Here is a 19,954-nt window from a genome sequence, read left to right as displayed (position 1 = left end):
GTTAAGATCTGATAAGCAAAAGAGCTTAAGTTTGTTTGTTTGTTTTGTTTTGTTTTTGTTTTTTTGTTTGCCAGTCCTGGGCTTGAGCTCAGGGCCTGAGCACTGTCCTTGGACTTTCTCAAAGCTAGAGCTCTACCACTTGAGCCTCAGCACCACTTCCGGCTTTTTTCTATGTATGCGGTACCAAAGAATTGAACCCAGGTCTTCATGCATGCTAGGCAAGCACTCTACCAGTAGGCCACACTCCCAGCCCAAGAGCTTAAGTTTCAAAGCACTCATAGACAATCCCAGTTGATGAGAACGACTCCAGAGCGTGGCAGGGAGGGTGTCCCCATGAGCCCATGGTTCTTCGAGCTGGCAGAACCCCTGCAGCCTGCCCACTTCCACTGCGGCACTGCTGGCGATGGACAGTTGGAAGCCAGGTTCTGAGTAGATGGTGCCGACATTCAGGACGTTGACCAGAGAGGCTCAGGACGGCAGCGAGAAAGAGTCAAAAGCCTTTGTGAACGATGATACCTCAATCGACCAGCTCACAGCATGCATAAGAAGAGGCACAGTAAGGTCTTAGTTTAACAATTTATTCATAGATATGCAATAACTTATCTCCCCAAAAGTTTTCCAAGAATGACAAGGTAGAAAGTATTTTTTTTTTTGCTTCTCTGAGAAGTTTTTAATACAAACTCAAAATATTTGAAGAAACGACCAGAAGAATGGACACGTGAGTGTGTAAAACGTTATTTGTTAGTTGAATTTCAGAAGGCATGGAAGGTGCTGGCAGCTGACTTTCATGTCCAGACGGGTGGCCAGGCCAGGAAAAATGCCCGCTTGAGGCGGCCATCAGGGCCCAGGGCCCCACCCGAGAGCAGGAGGCGGGTAGGCGCTGAGGACCCCGGGGAGCCGAGGGGAAAGCCTGGGGGAATGTCTGTCCACAGTGGACCATGAGGCCCACGTGCAGAGAGAGCCCAGCTCGGCCCTCCCACACCTCTTTTTACACGCAGGATGGCAAAGGGGAGGACACAGACATGGAACCAGGCCGTGGAAGTCACAAGCGTGTCAAAGTCATAATTATGTGAAATAGGGAACATGGTTTCTAAAGTGTTCAGTCTTACTTAGTGTTCAAAACCAGTTATGTCAGTTCAAGCGAAGGATGTCCACGTGCACGTCCACCCCCAGGCCTCTGCTAACGCACGTCCACCCACCGAGTCACACATTTCCCAGGCCAAAAACAAACCACATTCTGAAACTAAAAGCCTTCAGCAACGCCAGGGTTAAGCATCATAGACTCACATCAACGTTGGGAATGAAGAGTTCAGTAGAATAGTAAGTACTTAAGGACATCTACGTATAAGAATTTAAATTCAATAGGATTACTTAATATCTGGGAATCATTCCTTCAGTTTAGAGAATAATAAACCTTGGTTTCATCACCATCTCAAGTGCAGACTCTATCAGGTAAACGGGAAACACCGTCTTGCTTCCCATGCGCAAAGAGGACACAGTGATCTTCACGACGTAGGAAACATTTATTCCTCAGTACGGGGGCAGGTAGCAAAACTGGCTGCAACAGACCAGAGTTCTCAGGAGGGAACTCCAAAGTCAATGCCAACAGAAGGCACTTGAGGGGTTTGAGGCCGTGTGGCAGGTGCCTCTGTGACAACAGGAAGCTGTACCCAGCCACGCTAACAAGGACCAGCACGTAGAGGTCCTTCGCAGGCACATCTAACAGGCAAAAGGGGGTCAATTAGATGTTTACACATTAAACAGTCCACAAACATTCAGAACTACAAATATCTTACAAAACAGCCCTGTGATAATAAAAACTATTTCTGCAAATAAGATATAAACATGAATTAAACCTAGTACAAAAAGGCTCTTAATTAGCAAATGTCAGCTAGGCAGAAGGGAGGAGAGCTATGCTTAGACCTGCAATCAAATTGTTTCGTAACATAAAATACTCCTAATTAAACTTTACATACATTTTAACACTGAAATAGTTTTTAAAAATTGCAATTTTCAATCATTCCTTATTTCCAGGCCACTGAACTTCCAGCAGTCACACTGTTAGGTCTGCGCTGAGTCCCGGGCCATGGGCAGCGCCTCCCATCCACTGGGCATCTGCGGGGTGGGTTCAAGGCAAGGCCTCTGCCCTGCCCCTCCTCTCGAGTGAACGCAACACCGAGCCTCAGTGTCCACGCCCAGTCCTGAAGTGACAGGACGCTGAGCCTCAGTGTCCATGTCCACTCCTGAATCGACAGGACGCTGGTTTGTTGCAGGTGCCGTCCGGGTCTCCGGAGATAAACGGCTCTTTGGAACGTGGTTGCTATGACAATGTTGTTGCTAGGATAATTCCAAGGATCACAAGCAAAATAACTACACAAATAATAATGAACATCATTTTCTGCAAGATAAAGAAAAACGTTAATTTGCAATGTATCAAAGAAATCAACAAAGTCATTTCCTAACAAAATCCTTCTGAAAGCTGAGATAGTTTAAAAGACAAACCACAAGGTCATAGAAAAGGAAAAAGTCCAAACGCAGTGTACTTTCTACATCCTAGACATGTGCTGTACAGTTAATACATGAAAAAGTGTGTCACGGGAGCTTGGCCTTGCACTGCCCCAGAGCCAGGTGCAGGCCCCGCCCAGCACTCGGTGGCTTCTGGGGGTTTCAGTATGAAGCCTCCTCACCCCACACACGGAAAGCTACGTTCTGTCTCCCTGGGATCCTTGTCTAAAGGAGCAGGAAAAGGAGCCGGGAAGACAAAAGACACACCACGCTGGCTGGCTACAAGTTCTCTTCTAAAATGCAGAGCTTCTCTTTCTAGGCGATAGCTACAAAGGTGTGCCACACTCACGCGTGGAGAAGTCTCGCTGGGGAGGAGGCTCAGTGGTTCAGCCCCTGCCAGGCCTGTGGAAGGTGGTGGGAGGTATCCCCAGCACACAGACAGAGGCCAGGGGCTCTGCCCACTGGCCCTGGACAGCCCTAGATGGGCCATCCACTGAGGGCCTGCTGACGACGCCGGCCTCACACAGGGAAGCGAGACCAGGCCCTCAGTGACTTCCAGATGTGTTCTGGGCTGGGAGACCAACAGTCCAGGAATAGCCCTGGCTCGGGGCTCCCTCCCTGCACCCCCCGGCAGGTATCCCCGCCCACCAGGATCCTTGCTGTCGGCATCCACCCTCCCAGGCCTCCCTCCGCGAGGTCACCACAGCCCTGCTTCTGCCTGGCTGTCCTGCTGCCTGCCAAGTATGTGTAACCCCGACCCAGCAGCTTCCAGAACAGGGGAATACATGGCATGTAGGTGTAGGGTTTGGGTGTCCCGCCTGCACCCCAAGTTTCACAGACCTGACTACCACCCTCTCCTTCAGTAAAGATGTCTGTGGAGTCAGCTGATGATGAGCTCAAGTCATGAGCTCACGGGGCCTCTGCCGCCAACCACTGCACAACCGCTGGGTTGCATCTTCCCACCAAGACGGGCACCCCACCCCACCCACAGCAGCATCCTGGGAGCGAGGACTACAGAGCAGCCTGCAGGGCAGGGGACAGGCACGCGGAGAGCCCACAGAAGAGCATGCCACACACATTGGCTTCAGCGTGAAAGCGTGGTCAAAGCAGCTTCTCAGAAGGTGGAAACTGGGGGGAAATGAAGTTCAGGGCCAGGCCAGGCCCAGACATCCATGGAGAAAGTGCATCTTGATCAACACATCACGTACGGGAACACATGCCCGCGATGCCAGCCACTTGTGAGGCGCAGGTGGGAGGCTCAAGGCCCAAGCCCACCCAGAGCAAAAACACGATAACCCTACCTGAAAAATACAGCCTTGAAAGGGCTGGGAGCGTGGCTCGAGAGGTGGAGCACCAGCCACGTGTTGGCATGTACTTTCGTTTTACTAAAACAGGTCATTCTTCCATAGCTGCAGGCACTGAGCAACTGCTCAGCTGGCGTCAGAGCAGGACACCGGCTGCTCCCCAGGGGTACACCAAGCGGAGCTTTCCTTAGTCAATGTCTATACCAAGCAGCCCCCACGAGAAGCAGCACCCTCCCACAGGCTCCCACTCAGAAGGTAACTCCACCTTTGGAGAGCCACTGGCACCAGCCATGTTATAAACACTAGAAAATAATGGAGAAATTGCGAATTTTAGAGATGAATAGAAAAGCCACATTTCAGCAGCAAGTCAGCACATAAGCTGTGCTTCTAGTTCAGCAAAATTAAGAGGAGAGTGGTAGGAGATACTGAAAACATCCTCCCAGATAGAGATGCGAAGCGCTCCCCGAAGGTGGAGAGCCCCAAGTGGACAGGCCCAGGACTGGGCTCTCACTAGTGACTGACCGCTCGCCTTGCCCGTGGAGCCTGTGGGCATCAGAGCACAGCCACCCAGGCTCCAGGCCCACCGCTGACCCAAGTGAAGAACAGCAGGCCCTGCCCCAGGAGAGAGCCCCGGCAGTGAGGGCCTGGGTGTGAGGCCTTCACACCCTCAGAGTGCGCTCCCTGGAACTGCCGTAATGGTCTCGGTGCCCCCTGCACCTCGCATGGCCCCCGACATGCACTAGGAAGCGGTATCTGGGATCAGCACTCCAATTGAGGGCCAGGGCAGAAGGTGCCCCATGCACAAGATGGCTAGAGTGTGGGGAAGGCCCACGTGCACAGAAACAAAGACAAAGATGCTTTCTGTACGCTGACCAGCGCCGCATGCACTGCGCCCTCTCCTTTACGAGGAAAGGATGACTTCCGAGCAGGCAGATGCGCACCAGCCGGAGGGGCAGACCCAGGGATTCCCGGGGGAGGGCAGGGCTCACTGCCTCACTGGAGTGAACTGCAGAGGTACGGCAGTGATCAATGCTGCCTCTTCCCAGAGGATGAGGCTCTGCTGACTCACGTGGCCTTTTCTGAGGGCCCACTGTGCATCGGGGTCTCCCAGAGTGCCACTGTCACAAGCCACACTGCAGGGCACAGTGGCTGGCGTCTGGAGAGCCCAAGCCAGGCGGGCTGGTGTGACGGTCAGTATCACAAACACGCCGTGCTCAGGGGACCAGCATGGCTGAGTGCTAAGCACAGAGGAGCCAGGCACCTGCTCCTCCTGGCTGACTGAAGAAGTTAGTAAGTGAGTTGATTCGTGACTTACTGCTGCCCCGTCAGCGCAGGCACCCAGCGCCATCCACACCATCATTTGCCAACGGATAAGCCAATAATTAGAGCAAGCACGGCAATGACCGCCACTGCCACAGCAGCCATCACCCACTTCTTCTGTCAAAGGAAAGCACGTGGGTTACAGCAGCGACTGCACACTGCCACCAAGACATCCGTCACACCACCCTGGCTGTCACGTCGGCCGACCTGCTAGTTACAGACACCTGCTGAGTCTCTGCCCTTGGCTTCTTGGTGACTTAGTACTCAAGGGGGGCACCCTGTCACGGACGGCATGCCTCAGCAGTGGGGCACAGGGTGTCCAGAGGAAGGATTGAGGTGTGCCACCAGTGCAGAAGCTGGGGAATAAGTACTGGGACGGGAAGGCCCTCCTCCCCCTCCTGTCTGCTGTTGGCCGCGTGCCCTCCTCGCCTTGAGGGCCTCTGAAGAGCTTCCATGCCCAGGATGGAGCACTCGTGTCATCCTCAGCATTGCTGCACGTGACTGGGTGTGCAGGGCCCACGTGCACGGCACTAAGACACCTACGTTAGCCACGTTCACCCCCCGGGGCCCCCTCCTCTGTGTGCCCGCAGGGTGCACGGCTCCTGGTTGGGGCATGTCTTCCTGTGGGTGCTACGTGAAAACAGACGGCAGGCCCCCGCCTCCAACAACCCTCCTCCCTCCCTCCAAAGCAAAGAACTAGCAAATCCTCTAACCAGAGCACAAGCGTTCACTGCATAAAATACATCAGCCATCACCTTCAGGGCAAGTGTCAGTCCAGTAGCTCTACAATCCCCTGCCCATAAAGACCCTGGGACGAGAACCCCAAACCCTCGCTCACCCAGCCAGGACGGGGAGCAGCACAGGCCTGACCCTGTGAGGATTCTGACTACTTAGAAGGCAAAATGCTTTTCAGTCAATTGATCTGATAAGCCTTAGACTTACTAGGCAAAAAGAAGGACTTTGGTTTTTAAATGAAACATTGAAGAAATTTTTATTTGGAGGGACTATCTTTGCAGCAGGCTTATGGTAACATATTACAACTTGAAAACAAAGGAAAACACTTAATTCTCGAAAACCAAACTCACCCTTCTTGCTTTGCTGTGATATCTAATAGCTTTTTTAGTTTCTTCTTTAGCATGTTCCACGTAGTCTGCGGCGTTCATGACATTTTTCTCTATGTTGTTGATCATTTCACCCTTCAAACAACAAGTTTCAACGTTAGCAGCTATTTTCAAAAGACTTAATGATCTATCTTGATAACCATACAACATGAAGCTTCTGTAGAACCACAATGGGCATGAAATGAGTATCCAATTCTTTTACCCGCATGGGAAGGTGGAGGTTAAGACTGTATAAATGTGCCAACATGGAACAAGTGGAATTCAATTTGTATCTTAGAGCGCTGAAATGATGGCCAGCGGGACTGACAGAAGCTGCACGTCTGCCGGCCCCGAGACCGCCCCGTGGTGAACTAATCAACAGTGAAGCAGGGCCAGAAGCACCGTGCGGAACTCATGTTTTACTCATGTGCAAAACATTCAGCACACAAAGGATGACATCCCATCCACCACGTAAACCTCCACCGGTTCTGTGTGGCATCAGTGACTGAACTGAAAACCACAATGCAAAGCGGTGTACTGCCCCACGCACGGCATGGTGGGGGGAATGAATGAATACATTACCTGGCTTCCGCCCACCAGGAGACAAAGTCTGCAGCCGGAGGAGCAAAGCATTGGAAAAGGACGGATAGGAGACTTATCATTCACAAGCTTATACCCTCAGACTTAGATGGACACACATCTGATTCGAAGAGTCCATGAGAGGTGACACCGAGACAAGCTGCTTCACATGAAGCAGGCCTACCCTGGAACACGGTCAGGAAAGCCTCTGTAGTGACTCCCACCCAGTCTGCTTTCCCAGGAACACATTGGATACTTCCTGACAGTAAGATGGCAGCCAGACTCCCCTCTTCAGTTCTCACTCAGAGTGGCAGCCACTCCACCCAAGACCCAAAAGGAACACGTGTGCCTAGACCAGAAAACTGCCAGCACTTGGCTTGTTCATGCTTGTTTTTATGAACAAAGCAAGCATCGTTTTTAAAAGGCTAGAGAAGCCCATGGGAGCAAAACTCACCCTTCGGCTGGTTTCCTGGCCTACCTTGCAGGATCCAAGCAACACAAAAAGGAATCTCAGAAGTATATTCTGGAGCATCTGACCCCATCCTGAGAGCCTCAGGGCCTCCACCTCACCTAGGGTGATACCCCACCCAGGACCTCACAGCACGGGGGGCTGGAGGGTGTGCAGTCACAGGCAGGCACGCACCAGCCACGCTTGCGAGGAATCTGTAATGGTGGGGAGCGGCCGGTCCTCCAGGTCCCTGCCGGCCGGAGCCGTGGCTCCCTGAGAGCACCACGGGCCAGCCACGCCGCTCACCCGAGTTCCGAGCCAAGCCCCCAGGAGGCTGATGCCCCGAGACCTGTCCCAGTGTTACTGCAATATGTTTCCCTTGTGGGAAACTTGAAAATAAACAGAGAGGAGGCACACCCCACAGCCTGCCACAATCAGGCGGCTGTGTGTTTTTGCGTGTACATAAACTTGCACTTGTTTGTAGGTATGGTATCTATGTAAAGTGTTTAGTACCTTTTAACTAAAAATTGTACCATAAACATTTGTGTCGTTCACTAACATTTTTCTATAAGCAAAAAATAGATGCTGCCCACAGCTGCCCAGGAGCCTGGCCAGCCTCTACACGACTCACTCCACGGTGGAACTGAAAACAGTTTCAGCGCTTGGGAATCCTGTCCAATCCGCGCCCACGGCCAGCGGGGCAGGGAGTCTCACCTGGGTCTCCACAAACATAGCCATGTCCATGAACATCTCGTGCAGCTCCCGGATGCTGCTCTCCAGCTTCATGATGTCTTTGTGACGAGACTCTATCTCGTTGAGAGCTTGTCTGGTAATCTGTGAATCTGAAATGATCTTTGAAATGCAAAAGTAAAGGCCCGTTACTGAGCTGCTGGGGTCTGGAAGTGCAGGCTGCGTCCCCGGGAAGCGCGCGAGCGGGGCCGGCACTCACGTCCGAGGTGAAGATGGAGGGCTTTCCACTCTCCAGCATCTCCTCCAGCTCCTCGTCCGTGGTGGTTCTTCCAGCTGAGGAAGACAAGCCAGCTGTGCTCAGGACAGGGTGCTGTCCAGAGCAGGAGCTCTCGAATGCTACCTGCAGGACAGGGCACCGTCCACAGCAGATCTTTACGGCTAGGTTACCAACTACAGGTAAGGGGGTGGTGAATGGTTTTTGTTGTTGTTTTTTCCAGTTCTGGGGCTGAACCTGGGGCCTGGGCACGGTCATTGAACTTTCTCAAGGCGAGCACCCTACCACTAGAGCCACAGCACCACCTCCAAATTTTTCTATGGTACCAAGGAATCCAATCTACGGCTTCATACATGCTGGTGAGCATTCTACCTCTCGGCCAAACTCCCGGCCCCTAAACGTACTAAAGTCCCTGCTAAATGTACTTTCACTAGAAAAGAAGCTAAGGCTGAGTGGCAAGAGGGGCTGAGAGCACCAGGGCTGCCTTGCACTAGAACATGTCACCAAGTGTATATTGACAAGAACACCTGGGAAAGAAAGCCAGTAATTTACTATCTTCGTACAGGTTTAACCCCGGTTTCTGGCCAAAAGGTGAATCCTGGTAAGCTGGCATGGCATGTTATCAGTGAACAGAATGGGAGGCCGTACCCAGACCAGGGCCGCAGGAGGGGCCACCAGGACACAGAAGTCAAGTCTAAACATTTTCCAAATTTCACTAAAACTCTTGAAAGTTCAGCAACTTCAAGTCTTCTCACTAAGAAGTTTTTTGTTGTTGTTGTTGTTTTGTTTTTTTTTATTTTTAGTCCTGGGGATGGAACTCAGGGCCTGAGCACTGTCCTTGGACTTTCCTGAAGGCTAGAACTCTACCACTTGAGCCTCAGCACCACTTCTGGCTTTTTCTATGTATGTGGTTCCGAGGAATCGAACCAGGGTCTTTGTGTATGCTAGGCAAGCACTCTACCACTAGGCCAAACTCCTGGCCCAACAGAGAAGTTTATTAAGAGATAAATAATGACAGTTCTGGTTGACTCCAAGTTGTTGCTAGCAAAGACTTTGACTCTTTACAACACTGGTGAGAGATATTCTTCTTAATACTTTGTCTGGGGGCCAGGAGCATGGCCTAGCATGCACAAAGCCCTGGGTTCAATTTCTTGGTACCACATACACAGAAAAATCTGGAAGTGGTGATGTGGCTCAAGTGGTAGAGCACTAGCCTTAGAAAGCTCAAGGACAGTGCCAGGCCCTGAGTTCAAGGCCCAGGACTGGGGGGAGAGGGGGTGTGTGGAGTGAGACGCAAGGAAGAAACTTGGAGACTTCACACTTACTTATTTCTAGCTGGCGCTGGATGCGCCCCTTGCTTCGCTCCCGAAAGAGAGTCTGTGCTTCATTGTATTCCGTCATGACTTCCACAAACTTTCGGGACAGCACTGAATGCTAGCAAAGCAGGAAAGGGTGATGTTAGTACACATTCCGAGCCCTGCTTCTATGAAAGTTACAGCTTAGTGGTAGAGTGCTTGCCTACATGCATGAAGTTCTGGGTTCCAATTCCCAGAAACAAATAAGCCCGAAGTGGTGCCGTGGCGCAAGTGGTAGAGTGCCAGCCTTGAGCAAAAGAAGCTCAGGGACAGGGCCCAGACCCTAAATTCAAGCCCCAGGACTGGCCAAAAAAAAACAAAAAAAAGCCTCTACAGCTGGAAGGAATCCTAGCTGGGAGCCGCCCAGGGCTGCCCTCCTTCCTTCTCTGTCACAGGAACCCTGCTTTCCCATTTGTGCCCATGCTGACAGGTCAGCCAGCCTCTGGGAGCAGCCTATTGACAAGGACAGGACAGAGACTCTGGGACGGGACCCTAGCAGGCTACTCAAGCTACACACGGTGGAGCCCACGGCCACGCAGAGCTAAATATTCTGCGTTTGCCTTTGCCATGTCCCAAAGCCCACAAAGGTCTGGGCCATGCCAACAACATGGGTGAAACCGGGAAAAGTCTCTGCTCCTCAGAACTCTATGGAGGACAGGAAAAGATGTTTTCTCCATGGAAAGACATACAACCTACAAGGTCCTCTCAAGAAGGAACATTGTGCAGGCAGATGTGACCGTAGAAAACGAACCATACTAAGCTTGGAACATGTAAAGTGGCGTATTCCTCCCCATTACTCCAGTCTGCATGGAGCCGCCCATCAAACCTGGGTCCTCCGTATCCGAAGGTCCACCGAGGCACGGTTCCCATTCTCATCCTGATCAAAGCTTTGTTCAATAGCTAGAAAGAAACACGACAGAGTTCAGTTCAACAGCCAAACTGCTTTCTTTCTTCATCTCCTAAGAAAGCCCATCTTGTAACATCTAAAAATACTCCTCTAGGGACTGCAGGCAGAGCTACCAAATAAATGAGCAATCCCCCAAGGGCCTCTCCATCAACAGGGGCTTTTTTGCTAACCTTAATGAATCACACACACATTTATTTATTCCACTAACGGTGGAAATGGAAGGCTACCCCGAGGGGAAAGAGATACCATACGGGGGTATGGGCACAGGAAAAACCCCAAGTTTTTGAGTATACTTTGTTTTAGAATAACACAAATGTCTCGCAGAATTATAATACAAAATCAAACACTGAAAAGAACAATCTCTAAAATTAAAAAAAAATACTACCTATAGATTAAGTGAGTTAATGGTATAATCACACAAACAAGAACTATTCCAAGTGATTCTGAAACACAGAATTTTGAAGAAAAGCCCAGGTAATGCTGAGGGACAGAAGTAAGCCAGTTGAGCAGTCACACTCTCAGTGCCAATACTGGCAGGCACCTAGAGGACAGTGTCCGTGAGCTGTGCATCAGGAAGAGCCAAGATGGGGACACAGCTGGAAAGAGATGTAATATCTCCCAAAGCACAAGGCCCTCACTTCAAACTCCAATCCCTCCTAAAACATTAAAAAAACAAGTATTGCTGTGCTCGGAGTTTGGCCTAGTGGTAAGTATTTGTCTAGCATGCACAAAGCCCTGGGTTCAATTCCTTGGTTATCACATATACAGAAAAAATCTGGAAGTGGTGCTGCAGCTCAAGTGGTAGAGTACTAGTCTTGAGAAAGCTCAAGGACAGTGCCCAGGCCCTGAGCTCAAGCTCCGGACTGGCAAAAAAAAAAAAAAAAAAAAAAAGATTTCTTAGGTTAAGTAAATCCATCCTTAGTTCTTAGTTTGAAATATCAATGAGAAATTATGATTAATTTTATTCTACAGAAAAACAGTATACCAGGCCTTGCTCTGTCACTGCAGACATCTAGAAAAGCTGACCAAGAGGGAGGGAAAGTGGGAGAGAAATGTTGAATGAGAAAGGAGTCCAAGCCACTTGTAGGTGCCCTAACAAGCCTGAATGTGACTCTCTACTGAAAGAAACAGTGCTTAGAGCAACAGCTATCCCATAGCAGGTGTTTGTGACAGCAAACAAGAAACAACAACACTGTGCTGGTTCTCTCTGAAGTGCTCAGGAACCAACCCACAAACCTGTGCAAGAAATGGAACCCCAGCTGTACAGGGCAAGGGCACCAGGCACAACCAGAGGTGAGGAGGAGAGTTTGGATCTTGGCAATCGTCATGAGTTGTGGATGATGTCACAAAAAGGGGTGTGGCTGTCTCTTATGCAACCATGATCCCTAACCCCAGAGAGGCGCTGCTGCTGGTGCTGGTGCCTCACGACTCCTGCAGTCCTGGCTAAGAGGCTGAGATCGGAACCCAGCCGAGGCAAACAAGTCGGAAAGATGATCATGTCCAGTTAACTAGCAAAAAGCTGGGAGTGAAGGCACAGTGATAGAGCACCGGCCAGGAGGGTAATAAACTGAGCAAGAGGAAAAGCCCCTGAGCTCAAACTCCAGTATGAGCAGGGGGAAAACAATCTGGACCTTTCAAGTCTAGAAAAATAAGAACCCATCTACAGTGAGCATAGAGGACGGCTAGCCCACTTAAACCCACAGGGCATGAAGAGAAAGGCTGAGGTCCTCCCACCAAAGGAAAAAGTGCTAGAGGAAGAGACGTGTCTAAAGACTCAGCCACGAACTGGGGTCCAGATCAAGATCTCCAAAACTGTAAGCTCACTGGGAAAATATAAACCCCATATATTTTATTATACTAATAACAGCAATCAGTTTGATTCCTTGCTAATGTAGTTAAGATTTGAGAATGGTCTTGAGGTGCACACTAACAGAACTGCCCTTTTCTGGGTCTTATCATCTGGGTCTGGTGCAGTGGGAGGACACTGGCCTAGAGCAGTGCCCGGCGTGTCTCCTTACTGTCCTTACTGTCACCACTAAGCACCTGGCAGCAGCATAAACCCCTCCCAGCTGAGAACCACAGCACAGCGGACTCAGCAACTCACTCTGAAGGCCATTCTACCTGCTCAACACCTGAAACAATGTCCACAGGGTCCCAGGCCAGCAGAAGAACAAGGTAAGCAAGCACCCACTCACTGGAACACTCCAAATACATACAGAATTCACAGGAAGTCACAATATTAAATGTGAAAGGGACAGGGAATAGTAACTATAAAGGAAGAAAGTATGGGCTGGGAGTATGGCCTAGTAGAGTGCTTACCTAGCATGCACGAAGACCCTGGTTCGATTCCTCAGTACCACATACATAGAAAAAAGCCAGAAGTGGTGCTGTGGCTCAAGTGGTAGAGCTCTAGCCTTGAGAAAACCCAAGGACAGTGCTCAGGCCCTGAGTTCAGTCACCAGGACTGGCACAAAAAGAAAGAAAGAAAGAAAGAAAGAAAGAAAGAAAGAAAGAAAGAAAGAAAGAAAGAAAGAAAGAGGAAAGGAAAGGAAAAGAAAAGAAAATAACAATTACCCACAACTCCTACCATCAATAAACAAGACAGACATACCCTTCAACTTGGCCCGTATTTTGTTAGCAATTTTCTTGATTTCTTTGTTCAGGTCCTCAAGCTCTTCTTTTATTTCTTTAAAAGACAAAATTAAGACATCTGATCTACAACTGTCGATATAAGTAGTCTACTAAATTTAAAGGAAGAAGCACGAATTCCCTAGTCTTTTTCCTCAGAGAGCCTCCTCCTTCCCCCAGTGGGTCTCCAGGTATGGTACCAGGGCAACCAACAGCGTAGCAGATAGAGCAGGGGTGCAGCACGGCCCTGGGAAGGCCCGGGCCTGCCCCACCAGCAGGTGGTGCTAGGGTGCCAGCCCTCCAGCCCCGGCCTGGAGGAGCAGAGTACAACTCCCACCATCACTAAAGAAAGCCCCCACACCAGCACCATCCATCAAAGTCATGTCTGTACACAAGCATATGGAGTAAAATTAATAGTACCAAAGTAAAAGGTGCTTTTCTTTTTGCCTTCTGTTTGCTGTTCGTTTGCTCAGGTACCTGTCTTTGAGAGTACAAGGAGAGGCAGAGATGGAGGAGCAAAGGGTGAGCAAGCCAGCAATGGTGCTCACTGGACACTGTGGTGAAAAAGAACTGCACAGCTTACAGAGATGGAGGTAGAGGCTGAGAAAGGCCAAAGGAGAGGTGACAATGGCTGGAAAGAAATGGACCCTGGGCCAGGAGTTTGGCCTAGTGGTAGAGTGCTTGCGTAGCACGCACGAAGACCCAGGTTCGATTCCTTAGTTCCACATACATAGAAAAAAAAGCCAGAAGTGGTGCTGAGGCTCAAGTGGTAGAGCTCTAGCCTTGAGAAAGTCCAAGGACAGTGCTCAGGCCTGGAGTTCAAGCCAGGACTGCAAAAAGAAAGAAAAAAGAAAAAAAAAAAAGAAATGGACCCTTTACTTGACTTCTGTAACTGTCACTCCTCTGTACATGATCTTTATAATAGCAATAAAAAAATTCTTAAAGCCAGGGAAGGTGGTTCACACCTGTAATCCTAGCTACTCAGGAGGTTGACATCTGAGGATTGAGGTTCAAAACCAGTCCAGGCACTAAAGAACCTGAGACTCTTATCTCTAAGTAACCTCTAGAAAATGGGAAGTGGAGCCTGGCTCGAGGGTAGGGTGGTGGCCCTGAGCTGAAGAGCTCAGGGACAGCGCCCAGGCCAAGTTCAAGCCCCATTACCCACAAAAAAAAAAAAAATCTTCCGGGGGTGGGGGGGTAGGAGGGAAATGGGGACCATGACATGAGAAAGGGTATCAACATGTGTGAAGTAATGTACCTTCTATTAATTACAATAAAAAATATATGAAAAAAATTCTTAAAAATCAGTAATACTGGGGCCAGGAGCATGGCTTAGTGGTAGAGGGCTTCCCTAGCATACATGAAGACCCAGGTTTGATTCCTCGGTACGATATACATAGAACAAGCTAGAAATGGTGCTGTGGCTCAAGTGGCAGAGCTCTAGCCTTGAGGCCTTGAGAAAGCCCAAGGACAGTGCTCAGGCCCTGAGTTCAAGCCCCAGGACTGGTGTAAAAAAAAAATCAATATTACTGGTACTAGTATATCATATATAGATATATAAATATATGTAATAGTCCTATCCAGTTACATTTTCTATCCAGGTACACATTCATATACCCAGAGTCAAGGACTCAATAGAAAGATAACAGTTATCCCCATAACGAGATGCTTGTAATCTTGGCTTGCTCAGACCCTATCTGACCCAATGCCCATCATTCCAGACCAAGCAACTGTTTTTAACTGTCCCAGCTCTATGTGTGCTTCCTTGAAATGTATTTGCTTGCATGCTATCCACAGTGGTTACTGCCCACAGCCCATCTACAGGCTTTCCCTAGCAATGTCTGTCTCCAGCTCTAACAAGCATATATTACTTTCCAAATTGATCTTGTACTAGTCACTATCCAAACCTGACATTTGCTTATTCCCTTTTCACTGCAGACATGTGATGGCTCTGGCTACAGCGCCCCAAGCTCTGCAGAGTCAGTTCTAAGCGTTCCCTCGGATCCTGCACTTCTGTGGTCCTCAACCTGCCTGAACATGAGATATGGTGCAAGGAGCCATAAAACGCCACAGAGGAAGCTGGGAAAACTGAGGGCTGCCCAAGGCATGGCATCTAGGGTGAAACTAGAGTTATGACCCTATGCTGTAGGCAGAGTGAAACACAGACAGACAGACAGACAGACAGACAACGTACTTCCTTCCGGGTTTGGGGCAGAAAGAATGATGCTGTGGTTTTTCTTTACCTCTTCCACATATTGAGCTATTTTGGTGATGCTGTGTCTAATCTCCTCCACCTAGGAGAGACGAGTCAGAAGTTCAAATTTGCTGTTGCTTTACATTACAAAAAAAGAAAGAAGAGGGGCCGGAAGTGTGGCCTAATGGTGGAGCCCCCTCCTAGCATGCACGAAGCCCTGGGTACCACATATACAGAAAAAAAAAAAAGCCAGGAAGTGGTGCTGTGGCTCAAGGGTAGCACACTATCCGTGAGAAAGCCCAAGGACAGTGCCCAGGCCCTGAGTTCAAGCCTCAGAACTGCAGAGAGAGAGAGACAGACAGACAGACAGACAGACAGACAGAAAGGGGGGGGAGAATCACCATATAAAGAAATAAGAGCCTTTTCTATTCTCACACTGTGCTCAAGGGATGCTATGCTGCCCTGCCCTGCCTTGATTCTAGCCTGCACTCACATCCATCCCTGCCTATCAAGTAATAGATGGGTACTGCTTTAAGTCCCCTTGGTTGCAAAAACTTATAATGGCAACCAACAGGAAACAATTCCTGTGTTAACATAAATGTCTTTATAGAAAAGAGCATTTGCCCCCAAAATCAGATGCAAGAGGAACCAGGATTTATGTTTCTTGTCGGCCTAGGTTCTTGTCTAATGGAAGACACAGTGGCTCTGAGTCACTGTAAGCAACGGAGAAAGCGCTCACCACATCTTAGGATAAGACTAAGAGGACTGTTTTAACTGCATGAAGCTCTTGGAAAGACCTCGGGAACCTCCCAACAATGACTATCCAGGCGGCAGAGCACATTTTGAATACCAAAGTATTGAAGTATAGGCCAACCATGAGCTCTGCTTTTAAAGAACAGGGATGGCTGCTCCACTCGACCTGTGTGTCATTTCCATTTACACACAATTTCGGAAGAATAGTGTGTACGTCACCATTCTGTAAATTAATTTCATTAAGTAAGAGTAGTAAAATGCAAACTGGCACTTTTAGAACTTTTGCTGTGTCATTGTAAAACACAAGCCACAGGTCTTGGGGTCAGTACACACTGGATGTAGCCACGGTTTGCATTCCTACAGGAAACCGCATGGCACACCAGCCAGACCGCAGAAGGGGATTCTGGGATTCACACCACCAGAAGCCCAGAGGTGGATCCCACAGAGAAGGGAGCTGAGCTGAGCTGAGCTCTGTCCCCCCCCTCCCCTGCCCTCCTCTCCCTTCTCCCATCCTACCTCCCCTTCCCCCTCCCCTCAGTGGGCCTAGCTGCAGGGTCTCTGTGCACATCGAGGGCAGAGCCTCCTCGACACACACGTGAACCTGTTCCAGTCACTATGTCACCTGTGTCACATCTCCTAAGTCGGCAAGCACAAGGGCTTCCAGTGACACACACCTGGATGCCCAAGGGATGGATGGGTGGGGAACTCTGTGTAAGATTCCGTGGGGGAACAGTCTTTGTCTCAGTATTAACATTTCAATACTCAAAGTCTCAGAAAACTTAGATCTTTTCAGGAAACTTCGTAAACCAGTCCTCCAGCACTGGGGAGGTCAAGATAGGAGGATCCAGTGTTTGAGGCCAACCTGGGCTACATAGCAAGCAAGACCTTTTCTCAAAACCAAACAAAAAATAGTCATGCACCACTCAACTACAGGAACAAGTTGAATTGTGAGGCCTTTTGCCTCAGGAGCTCTAAGCATGCGGCCTCAAAGCACAGTGATAGCCCCCGCCCCCCAGCACTGCAGGCCCACATCTGTGTGCGCTGCTGCACTGTTTCTCATGGTCAGAAACACCATGACTACAACAAAGCTCAAAGGAAAACTATGAATGTCCACCAATGCTCTCACCTGATGGAAGAAATCGTCCATAAAATGGTCCTTTTCCACAACAAGAACTGTGTCTCCATCATCATTTTTCCTACACTAAAATAGAAATGTAAAATAAAAATTCAGATTTTAAAATTCTTATGCATGAAAATAAGCCAAAAGCAATTTAGGACCCCCCCCCCAAGATCTTCACAGGCTGGAGCCACAGTATAAGGAACTGGCAAGGTGGGGGGGGGGGAACTACAACCAAAGCCCTGAGAGGAAGAAGGTGGATCCCTGGGAAAAAGGAGAGAGGGTTGGTTTTTTTTTTTCCAGAACTGAGCAATTCAGAATCATTCACTTTCACACAGAAGTCACTACAGTTCACACTACTTTTGTCTTCCAGCTGTGAAACTGCCTGCATTGCATATTTATATTTCCTGTAAAGACACAAGAGCTGACATTGCTAGCCGACTTCCCTAGAGCATATGAGAACTTTCCAAGAACGGTCAAGGAATTTCAGCAGGTGCTCCTTACTTCCTCTAAGTGGACAGCCCCCCCCCCCAGCCCACCATGCTTGTTTAGTGAAAACTTTAATAAGGAAGGACAAACTGCAGGAGGACTTGAAAGAGACTGGGAAGAAGAAACAGTCACCAAGACGGCATTCCCAGAGAGCCTGGCTGCGCCACACCCCTCAGATCCTGGGGAGGCTGCACAAGGAGCACCCTGCAGGTCCACACGCCTGGGCACCAGAAGCTCGCGCCCGCACGGCTGCCCAGGCGGCAGCGGAGGCCGAGCAGCACTGGAGGTCCCACCTGGAAAGCGCCTTCCAAGCCGCCTCGTGCAGCCAACACTGAAGACGTCCGAAGGAGCCAGAGCTCTGTCTAGGGCTGCAGGGGACACTGGCCTCCAAGGCACACAGCCCTTCCTGAGGACTGGCCACACGGCGCGCACGCATGCACTCTCCCGTGGGGCATGTGAGTCAGTGCAGTTCTGACCTCAAAGGAGCCGATGGCCACTGACCTGCCTGCCACCCAGGAATATTTAAGAACAAAACTCAGGTTTAGTTAGGATGTCGTCCAGGGTCCCGTCCCGGGTGCCCAGGCTGCCCGGGGAGGAGGGCAGTGAGGGCGGGGAAGGGTGTGGGTGCCTGAGGTGGGAATCTGTCACCCTCACCGGCCCTGGGAGGCAGGCCCGCCTCGAGTGGCCCTCGGGCAAAGCCACCACCCTGCGCCCTAGGCTCCGCACACCGCTACTGAGAAAGACGCCACTGCGCGCACCCAGCTGTGCTGTGGGCGGCGGGCCAGAGGGGCTCAAGTCCCGGCCACAGGGCCGCCCCACGGGCCAGCCAAGCGCGCTGGCAGGGCCACTGGGAAGAGGGCCGCTCCAGGGAGGACCTCGGGGAGGGCCCGGCCCGGCGCAGCCCGTGCCCTCGGGGAGAGGCGGCCCAGCCCAGCCCAGCCCAGCCCGTGCCCTCCGGGAGAGGCGGCGCCCAGCCCGTGCCCTCGGGGAGAGGCGGCCCAGCCCAGCCCGTGCCCTCGGGGGAGAGGCGGCACCCAGCCCAGCCCGTGCCCTCGGGGAGAGGCGGCCCAGCCCAGCCCGTGCCCTCGGGGAGAGGCGGCCCAGCCCAGCCCGTGCCCTCGGGGGAGAGGCGGCACCCAGCCCAGCCCGTGCCCTCGGGGAGAGGCGGCCCAGCCCAGCCCGTGCCCTCGGGGAGAGGCGGCCCAGCCCAGCCCGTGCCCTCGGGGGAGAGGCGGCACCCAGCCCAGCCCGTGCCCTCGGGGAGAGGCGGCCCAGCCCAGCCCGTGCCCTCGGGGAGAGGCGGCCCAGCCCAGCCCGGGCCCTCGGGGAGAGGCGGCCCAGCGCAGCCCGTGCCCTCGGGGGGCGGCGGCCCGGCCCGGGGGCCCCTCGACGCTCGATCCCCTGCCTGCCCTCGGGGGCTGCACAAGGCCCGGGCTGCACAGGGTCCGGTCCACGGGGTCTGGGTGGGGCACGGGCGACACGCCCTCAGGAACCGGAGCGGGGAGCCCCGCGGGGGAGCGCCCGGCCCAGCCCGGCCCGGGAGGCCGCGCCCCGCGGCGGGGAGCAGGGCCGCCCGCCCGCCTCCCCGAGACAGTCCCGGGACGGGGGACCGGGATCTCGACGGGACCCCCGCCCCGGAGGGCCCCGCCCTGGGGCCGCGCCCCGGCCCCCCGCGCCGCCCCGCCGGCCCGGACCGCTACCCGGCGCGGCGCTCACCGCCGTCAGGTCCGGCAGCCGGTCCCGCATCCCCGCCGGCCGCCGGGCGGCGGGCCCCGGCGCTCAGGCTTGCCCCGCGCCGCCTCCGGCAGGGCCCCACGCTCGCTCGGGTGGCCGCGCCGCCGCCTCAGCCCGCCGGGGTCCCGGCCCGGCGCCGCCGCCGCCGCCGCCGCCCTCCCTCGGGCCGGCGCTGCCAAGGCAACCGCGCCCGAGCCCTCTGCGCATGCGCGCCGCGCTCCCCAGCCGCCCCGCCCCTCCCATTGGTGCATTCCAGCGGGAAGTCGGCACGCCGGGGCGGGGCGCGCTGGGCGGGGCCTGGGGTAGCGGGCCCCGGCCGGAGGCGGAGCCACGGCCCGGGGGCGGGGCCCGGCCTGGCGGCTCAGGCTGGTCGGCTGAGTGTTCGGGTCCCGTCCTTCACCTGGGGGGCCTCGTGGGACTTGAACTCTGGGCCTAGGCAGCTCAAGGCTACCGCCGCTCTCCCGGTGGTTGACCGGCGGGGACAGCCTCGGGGCTGGCTCTGAACCCCGGTCCTGCGTCACCACTCAGGAGGCTGAGCTCTGAGGGTCTTGGTTAGG

The 19,954-nt window shown here is 52.4% G+C and overlaps 1 protein-coding gene and 1 long non-coding RNA gene across 3 annotated transcripts; one reads left to right on the top strand and one right to left on the bottom strand.

The window, feature by feature from the left end:
• Window positions 1-564: 564 nt before the first annotated feature.
• Stx2 (syntaxin 2) lies at window positions 565-19,547 on the bottom strand. 2 transcript variants are annotated; one of them, XM_090320494.1, is made up of 10 exons: window positions 19,380-19,547; window positions 17,184-17,258; window positions 15,305-15,404; window positions 13,094-13,168; window positions 10,402-10,475; window positions 9,546-9,654; window positions 8,206-8,279; window positions 7,971-8,108; window positions 6,215-6,325; window positions 565-2,398 (listed from the first exon to the last, which is right to left on the bottom strand). In XM_090320494.1, exons 1-10 carry the CDS (start codon window positions 19,407-19,409, stop codon window positions 2,321-2,323), a joined length of 864 nt encoding a protein of 287 aa, XP_090176620.1. In that variant the 5' UTR covers window positions 19,410-19,547; the 3' UTR covers window positions 565-2,320. The 2 variants fall into 2 exon arrangements, with proteins under 2 accessions (XP_090176620.1, XP_090176621.1); XM_090320495.1 differs by lacking the exons at window positions 13,094-13,168; window positions 15,305-15,404; window positions 17,184-17,258; window positions 19,380-19,547 and adding an exon at window positions 11,719-11,772.
• Window positions 11,902-16,330, top strand: LOC150044921 (uncharacterized). Its single transcript, XR_016532979.1, has 3 exons — window positions 11,902-12,296; window positions 15,049-15,214; window positions 15,981-16,330. It is a non-coding gene; the product is annotated as an uncharacterized LOC150044921 (long non-coding RNA).
• Window positions 19,548-19,954: the final 407 nt, after the last annotated feature.

This window comes from Megascapheus bottae, chromosome 28, assembly GCF_031878675.1.
Source record: "Megascapheus bottae isolate mThoBot1 chromosome 28, mThoBot2.hap1, whole genome shotgun sequence".
Classification (NCBI taxonomy): Eukaryota; Metazoa; Chordata; class Mammalia; order Rodentia; family Geomyidae; genus Megascapheus; species Megascapheus bottae.
This window is presented reverse-complemented; position numbering and strand designations above follow the sequence as displayed.

Bases quoted from the DNA above. Each gene is read 5' to 3' on its own strand.
- Stx2 (XM_090320494.1), bottom strand. From the start codon at position 19,409: ATGCGGGACCGGCTGCCGGACCTGACGGCG. The intron at 17,259-19,379 runs GTGAGCGCCGCG...TTTCTATTTTAG, and splicing joins GGCTGCCGGACCTGACGGCG to TGTAGGAAAAATGATGATGG. The intron at 10,476-13,093 runs GTATGTCTGTCT...GTTTCTTTCTAG, and splicing joins AATACGGGCCAAGTTGAAGG to CTATTGAACAAAGCTTTGAT.